The sequence below is a fragment of the Dermochelys coriacea genome, chromosome 2 (genome assembly GCF_009764565.3).
Source record: "Dermochelys coriacea isolate rDerCor1 chromosome 2, rDerCor1.pri.v4, whole genome shotgun sequence".
Classification (NCBI taxonomy): Eukaryota; Metazoa; Chordata; order Testudines; family Dermochelyidae; genus Dermochelys; species Dermochelys coriacea.
Genome location: NC_050069.1, coordinates 36313925 through 36332260, shown reverse-complemented (window position 1 = coordinate 36332260; position 18336 = coordinate 36313925). Strand labels below are relative to the sequence as shown.

At 41.1% G+C, this 18336-nt stretch overlaps 1 protein-coding gene across 2 annotated transcripts in view; it reads right to left on the bottom strand.

The window, feature by feature from the left end:
- LRP12 (LDL receptor related protein 12) overlaps positions 1-18336 on the bottom strand; it is a 115294-nt gene that overhangs the window by 48325 nt on the left and 48633 nt on the right. Inside the window, exon 2 of one of the 2 annotated variants that reach the window (XM_038392364.2) lies at positions 16499-16555. The exons of the other annotated variant lie outside the window; for it this stretch is intronic. Within the exon in view, the coding sequence (XP_038248292.1) occupies positions 16499-16555 (57 nt within the window). The remainder of the gene's footprint in view (positions 1-16498; positions 16556-18336) is intronic. 2 annotated transcript variants of the gene reach the window in all.

Below are 18336 nucleotides of genomic sequence, written 5' to 3'. Positions count from 1 at the left end.
AACATTTTGCAAAGGAACTGGACAACAGGACAGTGTGCTGCTGCCTTCCCAGAGCCAAGACATAAAATATCACTCTAATATTGGACAACTTGTGAAGTTGTTGGTTCACATCAACACTAAAGACACTGTGTTATGGGACAGCTCATAGATAACAAATTACTTCAGGAAACTTGGAAGTGTGCTGAAGAAGAAGATCAAGGTGATAGTCTCCGAGATCCTTCCTGTCCCACGAGCAAAGGAAGACAAAGCAGAAGATGGTGGAAATAAACCACTGGCTAGGTAAGTGATGTAGAGTAGACGGTTTTGGTTTTGTAGAATATTGGTCCCCTTTCTATGGGAAGAGAGAGTAGCATTGTGTGGATAGGTATCCTACAACTGGGGTGAAGATTATCTGCTTGGGAAGAGGCTGGCTAAAGTAGTCACGACAGTGTTAACAAAAGGAGAAGGTAGAAAAGGAAGATGAGAGATCAGCACAAAAAACAGAGCACTGAGAACAAAAAATTGATCAAGAAAGGACATGAAAGAAGAAATTCATGAACTGCCTCAGCACAAATGCAAGGAACATGGATAACAAACAAGATGAATTCAAATTGCTCATTTATGAACATAAATTAGAGATCTTGTTGCTATTACTGAAACTTGGTGGGATGAGTCACATGATTAGAACATTAATCGATGATTATAACCTATTTAGGAAGGATCAAATGGGAAAAAGGAGAGGGGAAGTATCGCTCTCTGTCACAAATTGCATTACCTGTTTCCAAGTTAACCCAGAAGAAAATTATCTCGAATGTTTATAGATCAATGTCAGAACAGACAAAGCACAAGATAGGATATTACCTGGTGTCTGTCACAGCTCAAATCAAACTAGCGAACAGATGACTGGCTCTTTATACCTATCTATAACATGTATGAAAAAACGCTGTGAGATCATGGTGGACTTCAATTTGAGTGACATATTGTAGTGGTCTCATACTTCCATTACTAAAACACCCTTAGGAAATTATTTAAAACACTTAGAACATCTAACTCAAAACGTGTTGCATCCAACACACAAGAATTCTATGGCAGACCTTGTCTTCACATCTAAAGAGGAACTGATCACAGAACTGAAAGTTAATAGTAGCTTAGGTACAAGTGATCATGACTTGAACACATTTATAATGTGCAAACAGAATAAAGTCCAGACAGTAATAAAATATATACTTCGTGTTTTAAAAGGGCCAATTTCACAAAACTGAAAACAACTATTAGCCAGATCAGCTGAGAGGAAGAATTTAATCAGAAAATGTGAATGATAATTGGGAATAGTTCAAGAACACTTTACTGGATGTCAAAAAAAAACAAACCCAAAATCAAGGAAAAAGGCTGTATTCATTAAAAAACTGGCCTGATTTAAAGGGGAAGTGAAGGCAGCTATATATTATTTTTTTAAAAAATTAAAACAAATAGAAGGGGAAGCTGATAGTAAAGTACATAAATCAAAAGCTAGGAACTGTAGAAAATTGATAAAGGAAGCAAATACAAGGATAAATATATGACCAGCAGAGAAGGAGTTTATAAAAGTATACTAGAAACAAAAAGTATCCTGCCAATGTTATTGGTCCATTACTCAATGGAAATGGCAGAATTATCAATAATAATGCAGAAAAGGAAGAAGTGTTCAATAAATATTTCTGTTCTGTATTGGGGGAAAAAAAGATGTAGTCATATCATATAACATTCTTACTATCCTTCACAGATACTAGTGGAATGAAAAGTAGCAGCTATTAAAGTTAGACATTTCTAAATAAGCAGGTCCATATAACTTGCATCCAAGAGTTTTAAATGATCCAACTGAAGAGCTCACTGGAACGTTAAAATTGATTTTCAGTAAGTTCCAGGAAACTAGAAGAAAGCTAATGTTGCACCAATATTTAAAAAGCATAAACAGGGTGACCCAAGTAATTATAGGCCTGTCAGTCTGACATAGATCCTGAGCAAGATAATGGACTGGCTAAAACAAGATTTGCTTAATATAATTAATGCCAATCAGTATGGGTTTATGAAAAATATATCCTATCTAACTAACTTAGTATCTTCTTTTGCCGAGATTACACATCTGGATGATAAGGGTAATAGTGTTGATGTAAAAGACTTCTAAGACATTTGACTTGGTATTGCATGACATTTTGATTAAAAAACTAAAGATAAATTGAACATGGCAAACATTAAATGGATTAAAAGCTGGTTAACTGATAGGTCTCAAAATAGAATTGTAAACAGGGAATCATCATCAAGTGGGGTCCTGCATGTATCAGTTCTTGGCCCTACATTATTTAATATTGTTTATTAAATGACAGAAAACAAAACCATCACTAAAAAAGTTTGCAGATAACAAAAATTGGGGGAGCGGTAAATGATGAATAGAACAGGTCACTGATAAAGATAGTTTGGTAAGCTGGGTGCAAGCAAACAATACAGTACACCCTCACTATAACAAACCCCTGGGGATCTGAGCTATTTGGTCATTATAGCCAGCAGTTCATTACAGGTAAAGAGCCCTGTTGTGGAGGGGGACAGCTGAAACCTTGAGCCCCGCAGCAGAGCTGAGAGCTCCTCAGGTCCCCCATACTCCTCCTTCTTCTGGCCCTGGAGGAGCTATCTGCCCTCCTCCCTACCACTTGCAGCCCCACCACCGGACTGGACAGCAGGCAGGACTGGAGGTGGGATCCAGGGACTAGGTTCGCTATAGCCGAAGGTTCACTACTGCGAAGGGGGTTATAGTGAGGTTGTACAGTATGCATTTTAATAGTTAAAAGTAAACGTATACATCTAGGAACAAATATATAGGCCATATTTACACGATGATGGGGACTATCCTGGGAAACAATGACTTTGAAAGATGAGGAGTGGATAATCAGCTGAATGTAAGTTCCCAGTGTGACGTTGTGGCCAAAAGGATTAATGTGATCTTGGTTACATAAAGAGGGGAGTCTCAATTAGAACATAAAAATGGCCGTACTAGTCAAGAGCAATGGTCCGCCTAGTCCAGCATCCTGCCTTCCGACAAAAAGAAAAGGAGTACTTGTGGCACCTTAGAGACTAACAAATTTATTTGAGCATAAGCTTTCGTGAGCTACAGCTCACTTCATCGGATGCATTCCGACAGCGGCCAATTCCAGATTCATCAGAGGAAATGAACAGAACAGAGCAATGCCTGAGTGGGCAGTCAGAGGCTTAGGGTAGGTCTACATTGCAATTAAAAACCCATGGCTGCCCATGCCAGCTGGCTCAGGCTAAAGGGCTGTTTAACCACAGTGTAGCTGTTCGGGCTTGAGGCCAGATTCCAGGACCTTGAGAGGTGGGAGGGTCCTAGAGCCCAGGATCCAGCCCAAGCCTGAATGTTTACACTGCAATTAAACCATCCCTTAGCCCGAATCCCACAAGCCTGAGTCAGTGGGGCACAGACCAGCTACGGTTGTCTAACTGCAGTGTAGACATGTCCTTAAGGATACCAGAGTATGCAGCTGTGTTCCTGACCAGCTTGGCTAATAGCTGTTGATGGATATATCCTCCATGAACTTATCTAACTCTTTTTTAAGCCCACTTATACTTTTGACCTTTGACAAGTTCCATAGGTTGACTGTGCGTTGTGTGAAGTACTTCCTTTTGTTTGTTTTAAACCTGCTTCCTATTAATTTAATTGGGTGACACTCTAGTTATTGTGTTATGTAAGGGGGTAAATAACACTTCCTTATTCACTTTCTTCACACCATCCATGCTTTTATAAATCTCTCATATCTCCCCTTAGTCCTCTCTTTTCCAGGATGAGCAGTCCCAGTCTTTTTACTCTCTCCTCATATGAAAACTGTTCCATACCCTTAATTATTTTTTTTGCCCTTTTCCCCATTTTAAGTATCTTTTTTTCAGATGGGGTGACCAGAAGTGCACGCAGTATTGAAGGAGCGGGTGTACCATGGCTTTATATAATGGCATTATGATACTGTCTTATTACCTATCCTTTTCCTAATGGTTCCTAAACTTCTTAGTTTTTTTTGACTGTCACTGACCATTGAGCAGATGTTTTTGGAGAACAATCCACAATGATACTAAGATTTCTTTCTTGAGTGGTAACAGTTAATTTAGAGCCCATCGTTTTGTATATATAGTTGGGCTTATGTATTACTTTGCATTTATCAATACAGAATTTCATCTGCTATTTTGTTGCCTAGTCACCCAGTTTGGTGAGAACCCTTTGTAATCCTTTATAGTCTGCTTCGCACTTAACTATCTTGAGTAATTTTATATCACTTGCAAAACTTTGCCATCTCACTGTTCAACATATATTCATAAATAATCTGGAAAAAGGGACGAACAGCACTGGCCCCAGTACAGATCCTTGGGGAACACAGCTATTTACCTCTCCCCACCGTAAAAACTCATTTATTCCTACCCTTTGTTTCTTGTCTTTTACCCAGTTACTGATCCGTGAGACAACCTTCCCCCTTATCCCATGACTGCTTATTTTGCTTAAGCGTCTTTGGGTAGGACTTTGTCAACTGCTTTATGAAAGTCCAGCTACACTATACCCCTTTTCCATGTCTGTTGACCCTCCTCAAAGAATTCTAATAGATTGGTGAAGCATGCTTTTCCCTTTACAAAAATCATGTTGACTCTTCCCCCAACAAATTGTGTTAATTTGGGTGTATGAAGATTCTGTTATTTACTAAAGATAGTAGAGAGGTTCCTTTATCTCTACATTTTGCACTGATGAGACTGCTGCTAGAATACTGCGTCCAGTTCTGGTATCCACAATTCAAGAAGAATATTGATAAAATGGAGACAATTAAGATAAAAAAACACTACAATGATTTAAGAATTAGAAAACATGCCTTAGAGTGGTAGACTTAAAGAGCTCAATCTATTTATCTTAACAAAGAGATTAAGGAGTGATTATTACAATCTATAAATATCTACATGGGGAACAAAATGTTGGATATTGGGACCTTCAATGAAGGTTTAACAAGACCCCATGGCTGAAGCTAGACAAATTCAGACTAGAAATAAAGCTTACATTTTTAACAGGGTAATTAACCGCTGGAACAATTTACCAAGGGTTGTGATGGATTCCCCATCACTGGCTATTTTAAAACCAAATTTGATGTTTTTCCTAAAAGATATGCTCTAGGAATGATTTTGGGGGAGTCCTAAGGCCTGCACTATACAGAAGATCAGATAAGATTATCACAATGGTCCCCTTCTGGCTTTGGAATCTATGAATCTATTCTCAAGAACGAATGTAAGCAAAACTTTCAAAGCAGCAGAGAGGGCTGGAAAGTCAGGATTAACAACTGTACAGTGAGTGCACTTCAAAAAAAACCCTACCATTCTGAAAGGGAATAAAGATTATAAAAATATCTTTTTTACAATGGAGAATTTCACTAAGGGAAAAAAAGAATTTTTCAAAATGATACAAAATTTTAAGGGCAGCTAATGTACCAAAGAAAGATATTAAATGGCAGGAACATCAAAGACATGCTTTTTTTAAAAACACAAATAACTAAATTCAAAATATTATATTTCTGGGTAGGAAAAAATAGGCATATTAAATTCTTTTAAAGAAAACATTTTAATACTTTATTACAGCCTTGGTGATGACAATAAGGGTCTTTACAAGACAGACTGGATCTTTCCTGCTCCCCATCCCCTTTTCTGTGTGCACCTATGACTGCTACTAATGGTAGTTACCCCAGAGCAGGACCTGTGGAAGAGCATGACTTCACTTGTCCACACTTCAAAGTTAATTTGGATTAAGGCAGGGTGTGAATTTAAAAAGCAACAGCTGTTACTGAATACCTCCATATGTAGACAAGCCCTGAACACCTCTTCATGTGGCCGTGAACGTGTGAATACGGGTATGTCTACACTACGAAATGATGTCGAATTTACAGAAGTCAGTTTTTTAGAAATCGTTTTTATATAGTCGACTGTGTGTCTCTCCACACAAAATGCTCTAAGTGCATTAACTCGGCGGAGTGCTTCCACAGTACTGAGGCTAGTGTCGACTTCCGGAGTGTTGCACTGTGGGTAGCTATCCCACAGTTCCCGCAGTCTCCACCGCCCATTGGAATTCTAGGTTGAGATCCCAATGCCTGATGGGGCAAAAAACATTGTCACGGGTGGTTCTGGGTACGTCGTCAGGCCCTCCCTCCCTCCGTGAAAGCAACAGCAGAAAATCGTTTCACGCCTTTTTTCCTGAGTTACCTGTGCAGATGCCATACCACGGCAGGCATGGAGCCCGCTCAGCTCACTCTCACTGTATGTCTCCTGGGTGTTAGCAGATGGAGTACTGCATTGCTACACAGCAGCAGCAACCCATTGCCTTGTGGCAGCAGACGGCGCAATAGGCTTGAAAACTATAGTCATCATGTCCGAGGTGCTCCTGGCTGCCTCGGTAAGGTTGGTCAGGAGCGCCTGTGCAGACATGGGCGCAGGGACTAAATTAGGAGCGACTCGACCAGGTCATACGCTTTAGTCCTGCAGGCAGTCCTATTGTACCATCTTATGGTGAGCAGGCAGGAGATGAGGATGGCTAGCGGTCCTACTGCACCGATGTAAAAGATAGATGGAGTGGATCAAAACAAGAAATAGACCAGATTTTTTTTGTATTCATTTTCTCCCCCCTCCGTCCCTCCGTGAAATCAACGGCTGACAATCGTTTTGGTGAGGTCTGTCAAGGGCACCTTGAAAAGTTTAATGGAGATTCAGTCCTGCCTGAAATACCAGAGGGAGGGATAGCTTAGTGGGTTGAGCATTGGCCTGCTAAACCCAGGGTTTTGAGCTCAATCCTTGAGGGGGCCATTCTGTGTGACAGTTGTTTTTCTTTCTCCTTGATGTAAAGCCACCCGCTTTGTTGATTTTAATTCCCTGTAAGCCAACTCTGTAAGCCATGTCGTCAGTCGCCCCTCCCTCCGTCAGAGCAACAGCAGACAATCATTCCGCGCCTTTTTTCTGTGCAGACGCCATACCATGGCAAGCATGGAGCCCACTCATATCACTTTGGCAATCAGGAACACATTAAACACCACACACATTATCCAGCAGTATATGCAGCACCAGAACCTGGCGAAGTGAAACCAGGTGAGTAGGCGACGTCAGCGTGATGACGAGAGTGATGAGGACATGGACACAGACTTCTCTCAAAGCATGGGCCTTGGCAATGTGGGCATCATAGTGCTAATGGGGCAGGTTCATGTAGTGGAATGCAGATTCTGGGCCCGGGAAACAAGCACACAGTGGTGGGACCGCATAGTGTTGCAGGTCTGGGATGATACCCAGTGGCTGCGAAACTTTCGTATGCGTAAGGGCACTTTCATGGAATTTTGTGACTTGCTTTCCCCTGCCCTGAGGCGCAAGAATACCAAGATAAGAGTAGCCCTCACAGTTGAGAAGTGAGTGGCAAAAGGCCTATGGAAGCTTGCAACGCCAGACAGCTACCGGTCAGTCAGGAATCAATTTGGAGTGGGCAAATCTACTGTGCAGGCTGCTGTGATGCAAGTAGCCAACACAATCAAAGATCTGCTGATATCAAGGGTAGGAACCCTGGGAAATGTGCAGGTCATAGTGGATGGCTTTGCTGCAATGGGATTCTGTAACTGTGGTGGGGCCATAGACAGAACCCATATCCCTATCTTGGCACCGGAGCACCAAGCCGGCGAGTACATAAACCGCAAGGGGTACTTTTGCCCCTTTTGCAGGTGGCTGCAAGCACTGGTGGATCACAAGGGACGTTTCACCAACAACGTGGGATGGGCAGGGAAGGTACATGACGCTCGCATCTTCAGGAATTCTGGTCTGTTTCAAAAGCTGCAGGAAGGGACTTTATTCCCAGACCAGAAAATAACCGTTGGGGATGTTGAAATGCCTATAGTTATCCTTGGGGACCCAGCCTACCCCTTAATGCCATGGCTCATGAAGCCATACACAGGCAGCCTGGACAGTAGTCAGGAGCTGTTCAACTACAGGCTGAGCAAGTGCAGAATGGTGGTAGAATGTGCATCTGGATGTTTAAAAGTTCACTGGCGCAGTTCACTGACTCGGTTAGACCTCAGCGAAACCAATATTCCCACTGTTGTTATTGCTTGCTGTGCGCTCCACAATATCTGTGAGAGTAAGGGAGAGACGTTTATTGCGGGGTGGGAGGTTGAGGCAAATCGCCTCGCCGCTGGTTACGCTCAGCCAGACACCAGAGCGGTTAGAAGAGCACAGGAGGGCGCAGTGCGCATCAGAGAAGCTTTGAAAACCAGTTTCATGACTAGCCAGGCTACGGTGTGAAAGTTCTGTTTGTTTCTCCTTGATGACCCCCACCCCCCTTGATTCACTCTACTTCCCTGTAAGCTAATCACCCTCCTCTCCTCCCTTCCATCACCACTTGCAGAGGCAATAAAGTCACTGTTGCTTCACATTCATGCATTCTTTATTAATTCATCACACAAATAGGAGGATAACTGCCAAGGTAGCCCAGGAGAGGTGGTGGAGGAGGGAAGGACAAGACTATACAGCACTTTAAAAGTTTAAAACTTTGTAACTTATTGAATGCCAGCCTTCTGTTGCTTGGGCAATCCTCTGGGGTGAAGTGGCTGGGTGGCCAGAGGCCTCCCCACCGCGTTCTTGAGCATCTGGGTGAGGCGGCTATGGAACTTGGGGAGGAGGGTGGTTGGTTACACAAGGGCTGTAGTGGCGGTCTGTGTTCCCGCTGCCTTTCCTGCAGCTCAACCATATGCTGGTGCATATCAGTTTGATCCTTCAGCAGCCTCCGCATTGAATCCTGACTTCTTTCATCACGCTGCCACCACCTTTCAGCTTCAGCCCTCTCTTCAGCCCGCCACCTCTCCTCCCGGTCATTTGTGCTTTCCTGCACTCTGACATTGTCTGCCTCCACGCATTCGTCTGTGCTCTGTCAGTGTGGGAGGACAGCATGAGCTCAGAGAACATTTCATCGTGAGTGTGTTTTTTTCACCTTCTGATCTTCACTAGCCTCTGGGAAGGAGAAGATTCTGTGATCCTTAAAACACATGCAGCTGGTGGAGAAAAAAAAAGGGACAGTGGTATTTAAAAAGACATTTTCTAGAACAATGGGTACACTCTTTCACGGTAAACCTTGCTGTTAACATTACATACATAGCACATGTGCTTTCGTTCCTAGGTCGCATTTTGCCTCCCGCCACCGTGTGGCTAGCCCCTCTCCCCTCTCTGTAGCTAACAGCGGGGAACATTTCTGTTCAGCCACAGGCAAACAGCCCATCAGGAATGGGAACCTCTGAGTGTCCCCTTAAGAGAAGCACCCTATTTCAACCAGGTGACCATGAATGATTTCACTCTCCTGAAGATAACAGAGAGAGATAGAGAACGGATGTTGTCTGAAGGCCAGCAAACATAAACTGCAATGCTTTGTTCTACAATGATTCCCGAGTACGTGCTACTGGCCTGGAGTGGTAAAGTGTCCTACCATGATGGATGGAATAAGGCTGCCCTCCCCAGAAACCTTTTGCAAAGGCTTTGGGAGTACATCCAGGAGAGCAGCGAATGCTAGGGCAAATTAATCATTAAACATGCTTGTTTTTAAACCTTCTATACTATTTTAAAAGGTACACTCACCAGCGGTCCCTCCTCCACCTGGCGGGTCCGGGAGGCAGCCTTGGGTGGGTTTGGGGGGTACTGGCTCCAGGTCCAGGGTGAGAAACAGTTCCTGGCTTGTTGGGAAAACCAGGAAAACCAGTTTCTCCGCTTGTTGGCGGTGAACTATCTCCCTTGTCCCCAAAACCTGCTTCCGTGTTGCCTCCATTTCCATTGAAGGAGTCAAACAACACAGCTGGGGTAGTGGTGGCTAAACCCCCTAAAATGGCATGCAGCTCATCATAGAAGCGGCATGTTTTGGGCTCTGACCCAGAGTGGCCATTTGCCTCTCTGGTTTTCTGGTAGGCTTGCCTCAGCTCCTTAAGTTTCATGCGGCACTGCTTTGGGTCCCCGTTATGGCCTCTGCCCTTAATGGAGACTTTGACAAAAACTTTTTGGCATTTCGAAAACTGGAACTTAGTTCTGATAGCACGGATTCTTCTCCACATACAGCGATCAGATCCTGTACCTCCCGTTCGGTCCATGCTGGAGCTCTTTTGCGATTTTGGGACTCCATCATGGTCACCTCTGCTGATGAGCTCTGCATGGTCACCTGCAGCTTGCCAGACTGGTCAAACAGGAAACTGAAATTCAGAAGTTTGCAGGCCTTTTCCTGTCTACCTGGCCAGTGCATCTGAGTTGAGAGTGTTGTCCATAGCAGTCATAACGGAGCACTCTGGGATAGCTCCTGGAGGCCAATACCCTTTAATTGCATCCACAGTACTCCAAATTTGACCAGGCAAGGCCGATTTCAGCGCTAATCCCCTTGTCGTGGGTGGAGTAAGGAAATCAATTTTAAGAGTCCTTTAAGTCGAAAAAAAGGGCTTCGTCATGTGGATGGGTGCAGGGTTAAATCGATTTAACGCTGATAAATTCGACCTCAACTTCTAGTGTAGACCAGGGCTCAGAGTGAAGTCAAGAAGTGTAACTGAATCAACAGTTATACTTGGTACACACAGTGCAGAAAAACTGATAAGAGGGAAATATTTTTTTCACTAACAGTGTTTCAGTTTTAGATGACTTTAGATGTTATTTGTAACTACACTGGATACAAAGTTTTCATACAAATGCAATTTTCAGGTTGACACTGTCCCTTTAAGTAAGTGACTGTGTGGTTTAAAGGATGGTAAAAAAATTCAGGGTTTAGGATTATAGGACAAGAAACCAGCTTTCTGGGCATTTGTGTGAATTAAGAAAAAAGAAAAAACAACAGGAGGTAATGAGCAGAGCAAGATTGGGACAAGAAAAAAAAAAAAGATACTGGCAACTGTACTAGGTCACGAGAGGGGGCAATAGATTATAAAATATATGTAAGCAGATGGGGTTCCACTTGTCCCATATAGATGTCGATACATTGCCATAGAAGTTGGATGGCTTTTTTCAGGTTCCCTTATACCAGTAGCTCCCAATATTTTTGTGTAGTTTCCCTTCCTTATAACCCATTAGTGGATGGCTGTCCTCCACCCCCAATCCCCCAGTACCTTTGCTATCATCTTTCATTTTTTCTGTCATTTATCTTCTGCTGTTTTTTCCCCTTCTTGTAGATATAAGGCTACCTGTTGCTTAGGTTGAAGGTGACCCAAGGGCCACAATGTGCTCTGATGACTGAAGTAATTTGCTGTATGACAAGCTGGGTATGATGGGCTGCTGCCATAGTCTGCATCCCTGCACATATGGACTATTGCTATGGCTAGCTTTAAGTACACATTATAGGGCCAAGCAGCTGTCCCCATTTCCACAACTACTGTCCTCTGCTCCATGCCTCGTCCCTCCCCCACCCCCAATCTGTAGAAGGCTACCATCTCCACAGGTTGGGAAACATCACTTTAAACCATTAGCAGAGTGCCCTGGATGAACGAAGAAGAGAAGCAAAGAAAGAGTTCCTGGAAACATTATGATACATTAGTTTAATAATATCAGAATAGTAAAGAAAACAAAGCTCAACTTACCTAGCAAGAACTAGAGAAGTAAAGTTACCTGATGTAACAATGAGCAACATTTCAGGAAAAACAGATTTCACAAGAGCAAGGGATAGCAGATTATGGATTTATCTTTATAATAACAGAAGGAGTGTAGTTAAAATGATAAAAATTAGCTACAAGTGTGAACCAGGAGAAGATCAAATATGTTGCATTATACCAGACTCGGTAAGGCTATGGATGCCGCTGAGTAAGAAATGTGAAGGGATTTAAAGTGTTTTTATAGCAAAAACAGAACAAAGGACCAAGATTGTGGTAAAGTTCAAGTCAAAAATAGGGAGGATTTCAGCCCTCCCCCCCCCCCTTTTCTTATTTTTTTTTAGTGTGGGGGGAGGGGGCTGAAATCCTCAGAAATTGTTGACTCAGATATGATAGGATTGTTAAAGGGGAAAAGGAGCCAGAAGAGTGTCTTTAGGAGAATATTTACCAGCCACTAGAACAGACTGAAAAAACTTAAGCTGAAATGCTGGAGGAGACAGCTAAAACACTAGCCACCATCTGCTCTGCAAAACTGACAATGTTCTCAAACAATGTTTATGAACAAGGCACACAGTGATTTAAAAAAAAACAACTTTTTTTAAAAACCACCAATATAGAGGTGTTAAAACTGTACAAGTTGAGATTATTTATTTGGGTTTTGTAAAACTGATTCAGTAAATTCAATTTCACAATAAAAATGGGTCTGTAAAGGGTCACCATTATCAGCTTGCAATCTAGACAATTTAAATTGTAGGGAATTTTGTAGGGACTACATCTACCACTTGCCTATTTGTGTGCTTCTATAATCACATTTATCATTTTAAAAATATATTTCTCTCACATGTTGCCATGTGAATGACTCATACAAACAAAGGGGTAAGAGGGGGAGGAACTTGAGTCATCACTCAGGGAATAAGATAGCAATATTAACTATATTGAACAAAATACATTTTCAAATACAGCATAGGAACAAGTTGAAATATTGAAAAAAATACTCCCGTCTTTTTCATTAAGTACTTCTTTACCGAAGGTGTTATTTACTGAAGAAATGCCCCCTTGAAGAATTCCAAACCGGCACTTCTCTGCCCAACCTGGATATTTTTGAATGTCCAAACACTGGTTATACTAATGGCAGCTGACACGCAAAAAACTGCTCATACAAGAACACAGACAATATGCTTTTGTCTTTTAACACTATGCTGAAAAAAGCTATGCTCATTTATATTAAGGAGAAAGTGCTAGTCTGACATACATAACCTGTTACCAACAAAAACACCAGGGATCATGCTATTTTATGCTATTAAAGCATGGTTTAGTAATGTAATTTTAGAATAGCAGCATCAGAAGTCTACAGACAAGTCAAGAGAGCCATTTCATTCTAAACCCCTCTTTAATCACAACTTTCTGAAAAAAAGTTTCATGCCTGTTTTTTTCAATGTCAAGTTTAAAGTTGAATTTGAAAAGATCAAAAGGGCAAAAGCTTTTGGCTACCAGTTAACTTATTTAAAAACATTTGTTTCTGGCTTTAAGGAAGTTGTTTTGTCTTTTTAAAATGTCCTAATAAAATTACTTTGTTTTGACTCACTGGGGTATGTAATCCTCACTGAGGAATGATAAATTTTTTGGGGGAAAAGCTTTGAAAATACAATCATAGTTCTTGGAAAGGCAGGTATTGAACATGTGCAGTATGTCCTTATCCTTGCTGATTTAAGTGCATACTTCACGCATCTGCAGCATAAGGCATGGACACATTTAAAAACAGGGTACAGATGGATCAATTGGCGTTTTTTTTTCTCTCCAGAACTTATTCTTTAACTCACCTCCACCCCTCTCCCTTTTAATCATTTTAATCATTACATTATATTGCAAAACAATCTGACATTAATGTACAGAAAGCATGTCAATGGCAAGGAAACTAAAAAAAATTCTGCAATGAAAAATCTCCACTATGCACATTTAGGAGAAAGAAGGTAATAGGTAAATTAAACTATTTATTTATTGTTTCCAGCTGGGAATATATATATTTGGAAACTGACATTTACAAAAATTAGGAACCATATTGCTGTCTTACTCCTCAGGGTCTGGCAACCCCCTAGGGTATGTCTATGCTGCAATTAAACACCGATGGCTGGCCCGTGCCAGCTGACTTAGGCTGTCTAATTGTGAGGTAGATGTTTGGGCTCATCACGCAGCCCAAGCTCTGAGACCCTCCATCTCGCAAAGTCCTGTAGCCCATGCTCCAGCCCAAGCCCAAAACATCAAAACCACAATTAGCCCCTCAGCCCAAGCCCAAGTCAGCTGGCACAAGCTAGCCGAGGGTTTTTAATTGCAGTGTAGACATACCCTTACAGTCTGCCCTAACACCACGGGGAGAAGTTTTGTTATTCCCTTTTCCTAGCACAGCACAGGTCACCCTCTGCATTAGCTCAGCTGTGCTGGTCAGATTGTTAGGGGACTGACCCAAGACTCCACCACTTTCTACCCATCCACACATGAAAAGGGGTAGCAGCAGATGCTTTCTCCCCCTGAATTGTGACACATGATGCAGGTTGTCACAAGGAGAAAAGGGATGAGGTCAAGGAGAAGAAATCCAGGAAGTTAACAAAAAATTGTGGCACGAGATTTTACATTTTTTGTGAGGCTGGGTCCACCCCATTTTTAACAATGACTATGCATAAGAGCTGTAAACATCTGTGCTATTTATTATTTATACATGCCTGGCACTTTACTACTCTGCACACCAATTCTGAGGAAATGATGATGATGCAGAAGCACTAGGACAGCAAAGGTCTACTGTAATCTGAATTTGATGAGTCATCACCTGACAAGCAATGGAAATAAAATAAAATAAAATAAGTAATGTGATGGAGAGGGTCAACTAATCAGAAACTTACCTAAAGAAAAGTATCTTCATATAAAATGAGAAGTTTAATCGTGACACTGTATTGCAATAAAAATAAAAACAAAAAAACCACACGCACCAAAGATAGGATTTTCAAATTTTGTAAACCTCTTTCGCTGAGCAAAAGCGAGAGCTGAATTTACATCCTGACCTCCTTCTCAAAAGACAACTTGGAAAAGGCACTGGTTCCCAGGAACTAATGGGAGTTTCTCCATGAGATTATAGGAGCTAGATCTCTTCACCCTCAATTTTACTAGGCTCTGAGAATGCTTTTTGAAGTCTCCCATAATACCCCACACTAAGCAAGAAAGGTTTAATTCTGCACTATGGTCAGAGGAAGTCCTATCCCTCAGATCCTGCTGGGCACGCTCCAACTGCTGTGTTAGTATAAAGGAGAGCAGCTCAGCTCAGTCTGTGCTGGCCACCGATGAGGAAGCACACTTGGTGGAGGCTCCAGACCAGGAGCAGCTACAGCCCCAGACAGCAGGAACCAAAGATCTCGGGGACCGGACTGGAGACCTGCTACCTATAGTCAACCAGCAGGAGTCCGACTTTCAGGGAGCTACCTGGTTTTAGGAAACCTTGAGACCTGGACAACAGCTTCTAGAACCATGGTAGGAAATGGCCCAGGGAGGCAGAATGAATGGTATCTTCCACCAGTAAAAAGTCAGTTGTGTTGTGGTTGGACATCCACTGACTGGGTGATAAACGTTCTCGCCATAGACGGTGGCAGCCCTTGACTCTGGCCACTACGCCGTGCAGCCCTGCATCCGAGGGCTGCTATATTGACTCTGGCAACTAGGCCGCGTAACCCTGAACCAAGGGCAGCCACTTTGACTCTGTCCATTGAGCCGCACTGTTTTGAGTCCCAGGACAGTCTGGTAGACTGTTACCATGTCTGGTAGACTGTAATCACAACCCCACTCCACCTCAAAGGGGAACGGGGTGTGCGTACACTGCAACACCACTGCTTTAGGCATATGTACCAGAAAGTGTGGGATAGATACCAAGAAGGCACTGTAATGGAAACCGTGCAGTACAGTAAAAAGATGGTTGCAAGATAAAACTGCACCCCAAACAGCCAATTTGCACTACTGGTCCTTACATGGGTGCTATCTCCTGTATGTTTATCAGTAGCTTAATTCTCTAGAGTACAAATATCCTAAATATATGTATGAGCCGTGAAAAATTCTGCCCACAGCCCACCTGACAGTGTTTCAATCTACCAGCCTTTTATCTCTGGAGACAGAAGTTACAAATGAAGATTACTTGAGTGTCACCTAGTCCTTCGTGGACATTTGTCCACACCACAAACACACAATTCAGCACAAATGGTAGTTACTCCTCAGAAAAGACCCAAGAGCTACAATAATTAGAAGGCTGCAGACAAGATTGTAGTATAGTATATTGGCAAAGGAGTGGAGCAACCCTTTAGCACTGCCTGTCCACACTATGGGCTGTATTACACTATCATCCATCAGTTCCTCAATTTCATTGAGCTGCAATTTTATTATTAGTATTATTATTATTATTATTATTAAAGAAACTGTGCAGTCAAATGAATAGTAGTTTCAGGTACTGTGTCAATCTAATCAAGCAAAATGTATAACTTCCGGATTTGTTATTCTTTGATAGCAAGAGTGTCCAAAATTACATTTCAATAAATTTCATTTCACAAAACTTTGCTGTGGAAATAAAATATCAATTCAATTTAAACCAACTTTTCTCTTAGTTCAATGTTTGTATGGAAAAATAATTAAGCAGTCCACTTAGAAAAGCATAATCTGTTCATGAGCATGCAGGTATCAATTTTATCTTATGAGAATTTTTCCATGTTCCAGTTGCTTCATTCCTTATTACATGCTGCAAAAGGCAGTAATAATTTTTATAGCCAAATATCTCTTCTTAAGATACCAGGTGGCTTTCAATATTTACCATTTAAGTCATGCATGAAATTTAAACATTACAAAAAATGACTTACCAGTTGACACTCCTGAAATATGCACATTTTCAGAATGTTCTGCAAGAGCACCATTTCCTAAAATTAAACATAATGAATAAACTAATTTCCAAGATAAAATTTGTAAAAATTCTTCAGATACCCTTCTATAGAAAAGAGAAAGAACAAAACTTAGCTGCTTTATTAATATTCAATATTTGAGATCCTAGGCCTCTTCTACAACATAACCTTTGAAAGAGATTAGAAAAACAAAACTATTGTACAATTATGAGGAAAACAAAGCACTTTTATCAGTCTGTATGGCGTGGTTGAATAAACTTGAAAATTAGGGAGGGAGAACCTGGTAAGTTTTGGGGTTTTGAGAAACTTCCACTACATTTAAAAAAAAAAAAGAGGATTTGGATTTCCTGTAACATTTTTACTTTATTTCAATCATTTTGTTTTTCAGGGAATGTTAGTTTAATGAACCATATTTTTTTAACAGAGAAACAAAAAGGAAAGCAATTGCTATGCAAACAAAGACATCCATGAGAGATAACTTTGCTAATGAATGCTGCCTGCTCATCTATCCAAAAAGATAAATTTTGATCTAACCAGTGACTAGCCACCAATGTGCACTGCAAATTAAATGTGTCATTCAAAGACTGTATGGAAAAAAGTGTATTAAAAACTGAGGGCCAAAAAAAAAGGATATTTTTATTGCCAGCCACTGCTCTGCTACACTATGTAACAAATTTAAGTTCATGTTTCTCTGATGGAATTTGTTGCTCTCCATGTTGGGTTTTTTTGCATTTGTTCATTTCATCCCATTTTATGTAATATTTTTTTCATTTCTACTCCTCTGTTTTTTCATGCATTTCTCCCTATGGCACATCAACTTTCACTATCACTTTCTTTCCTCTGCAATTTTTGATAACCTTTACCACTGTTTTTGGAGTCTTCTAATAAGGATACATGCCTCTGCAGCAGCCCATTTACCATATGTGAAGTTGCAGATCACACAAGACAGCTGTTTTCATGAATGGTATGCATTGATCAGATAAAAGAACCTATAGCTTGAAACAGACCAGTAAGACAGTTTTGCAGCCACAAACAGGACTCAACCCCAAAAAGATCTGTCCAAGTTCTTAATTCAGAACCTATGTTGGGGGGAAAGGGTAGAAGGGGAGGGGAAGAGATAGGAAGAAGGGTTCTTCTATTCGTCTACTGGAAAATATATAGAAAGTGACAGGACAAAGTATGAGGAGAAAGTATGCGTTTCTGAAAATTCTAACACAAATTGGAAAGCGTATGGCCAAGAACACATCTCATAATGCTCAACAGCTGTGTTTAGTAGTTACAAAAAAATGCTTCCTGTGTGATAGCAAAGGAACAGCAAAGATGGAGTGAGACTATTCTTTCACTCACTTCCCAAGAAAAAAACTGTACAATCATGGGATGAAAAAAACTGAAGAAAAAAAAAGACAAAATTTCCAAATTGTTTCCATTTCTCGGTATTTGAAAAGGATCCTTTTTTTTCTAAAATTTGTGAATTTTATTGGAAATTTCAATCATGATTTTGGTAGTTCAATAATATTTGTGATAAAAATTTTCAAGGAACACTGTACCAAAATCCAAAGATCTCTAAATTGAGTTTTGGTTTGTTGTTTAAAGAAACACCACATTCCAACAAAAAAGATTAATTTGAAAAATTTCAAAAACTTCATTAATGATGAATAGTTTCAGTCCAGCTGAACAAATAGGATTGCCAAAATTGAAAGGACTATCTATACTCATATCCAAAAATTAAACCCACAATTAATTCTTTGACCACATTACACGAAAGTTTAAAATATAGCCTTATATGACATATCAAATTT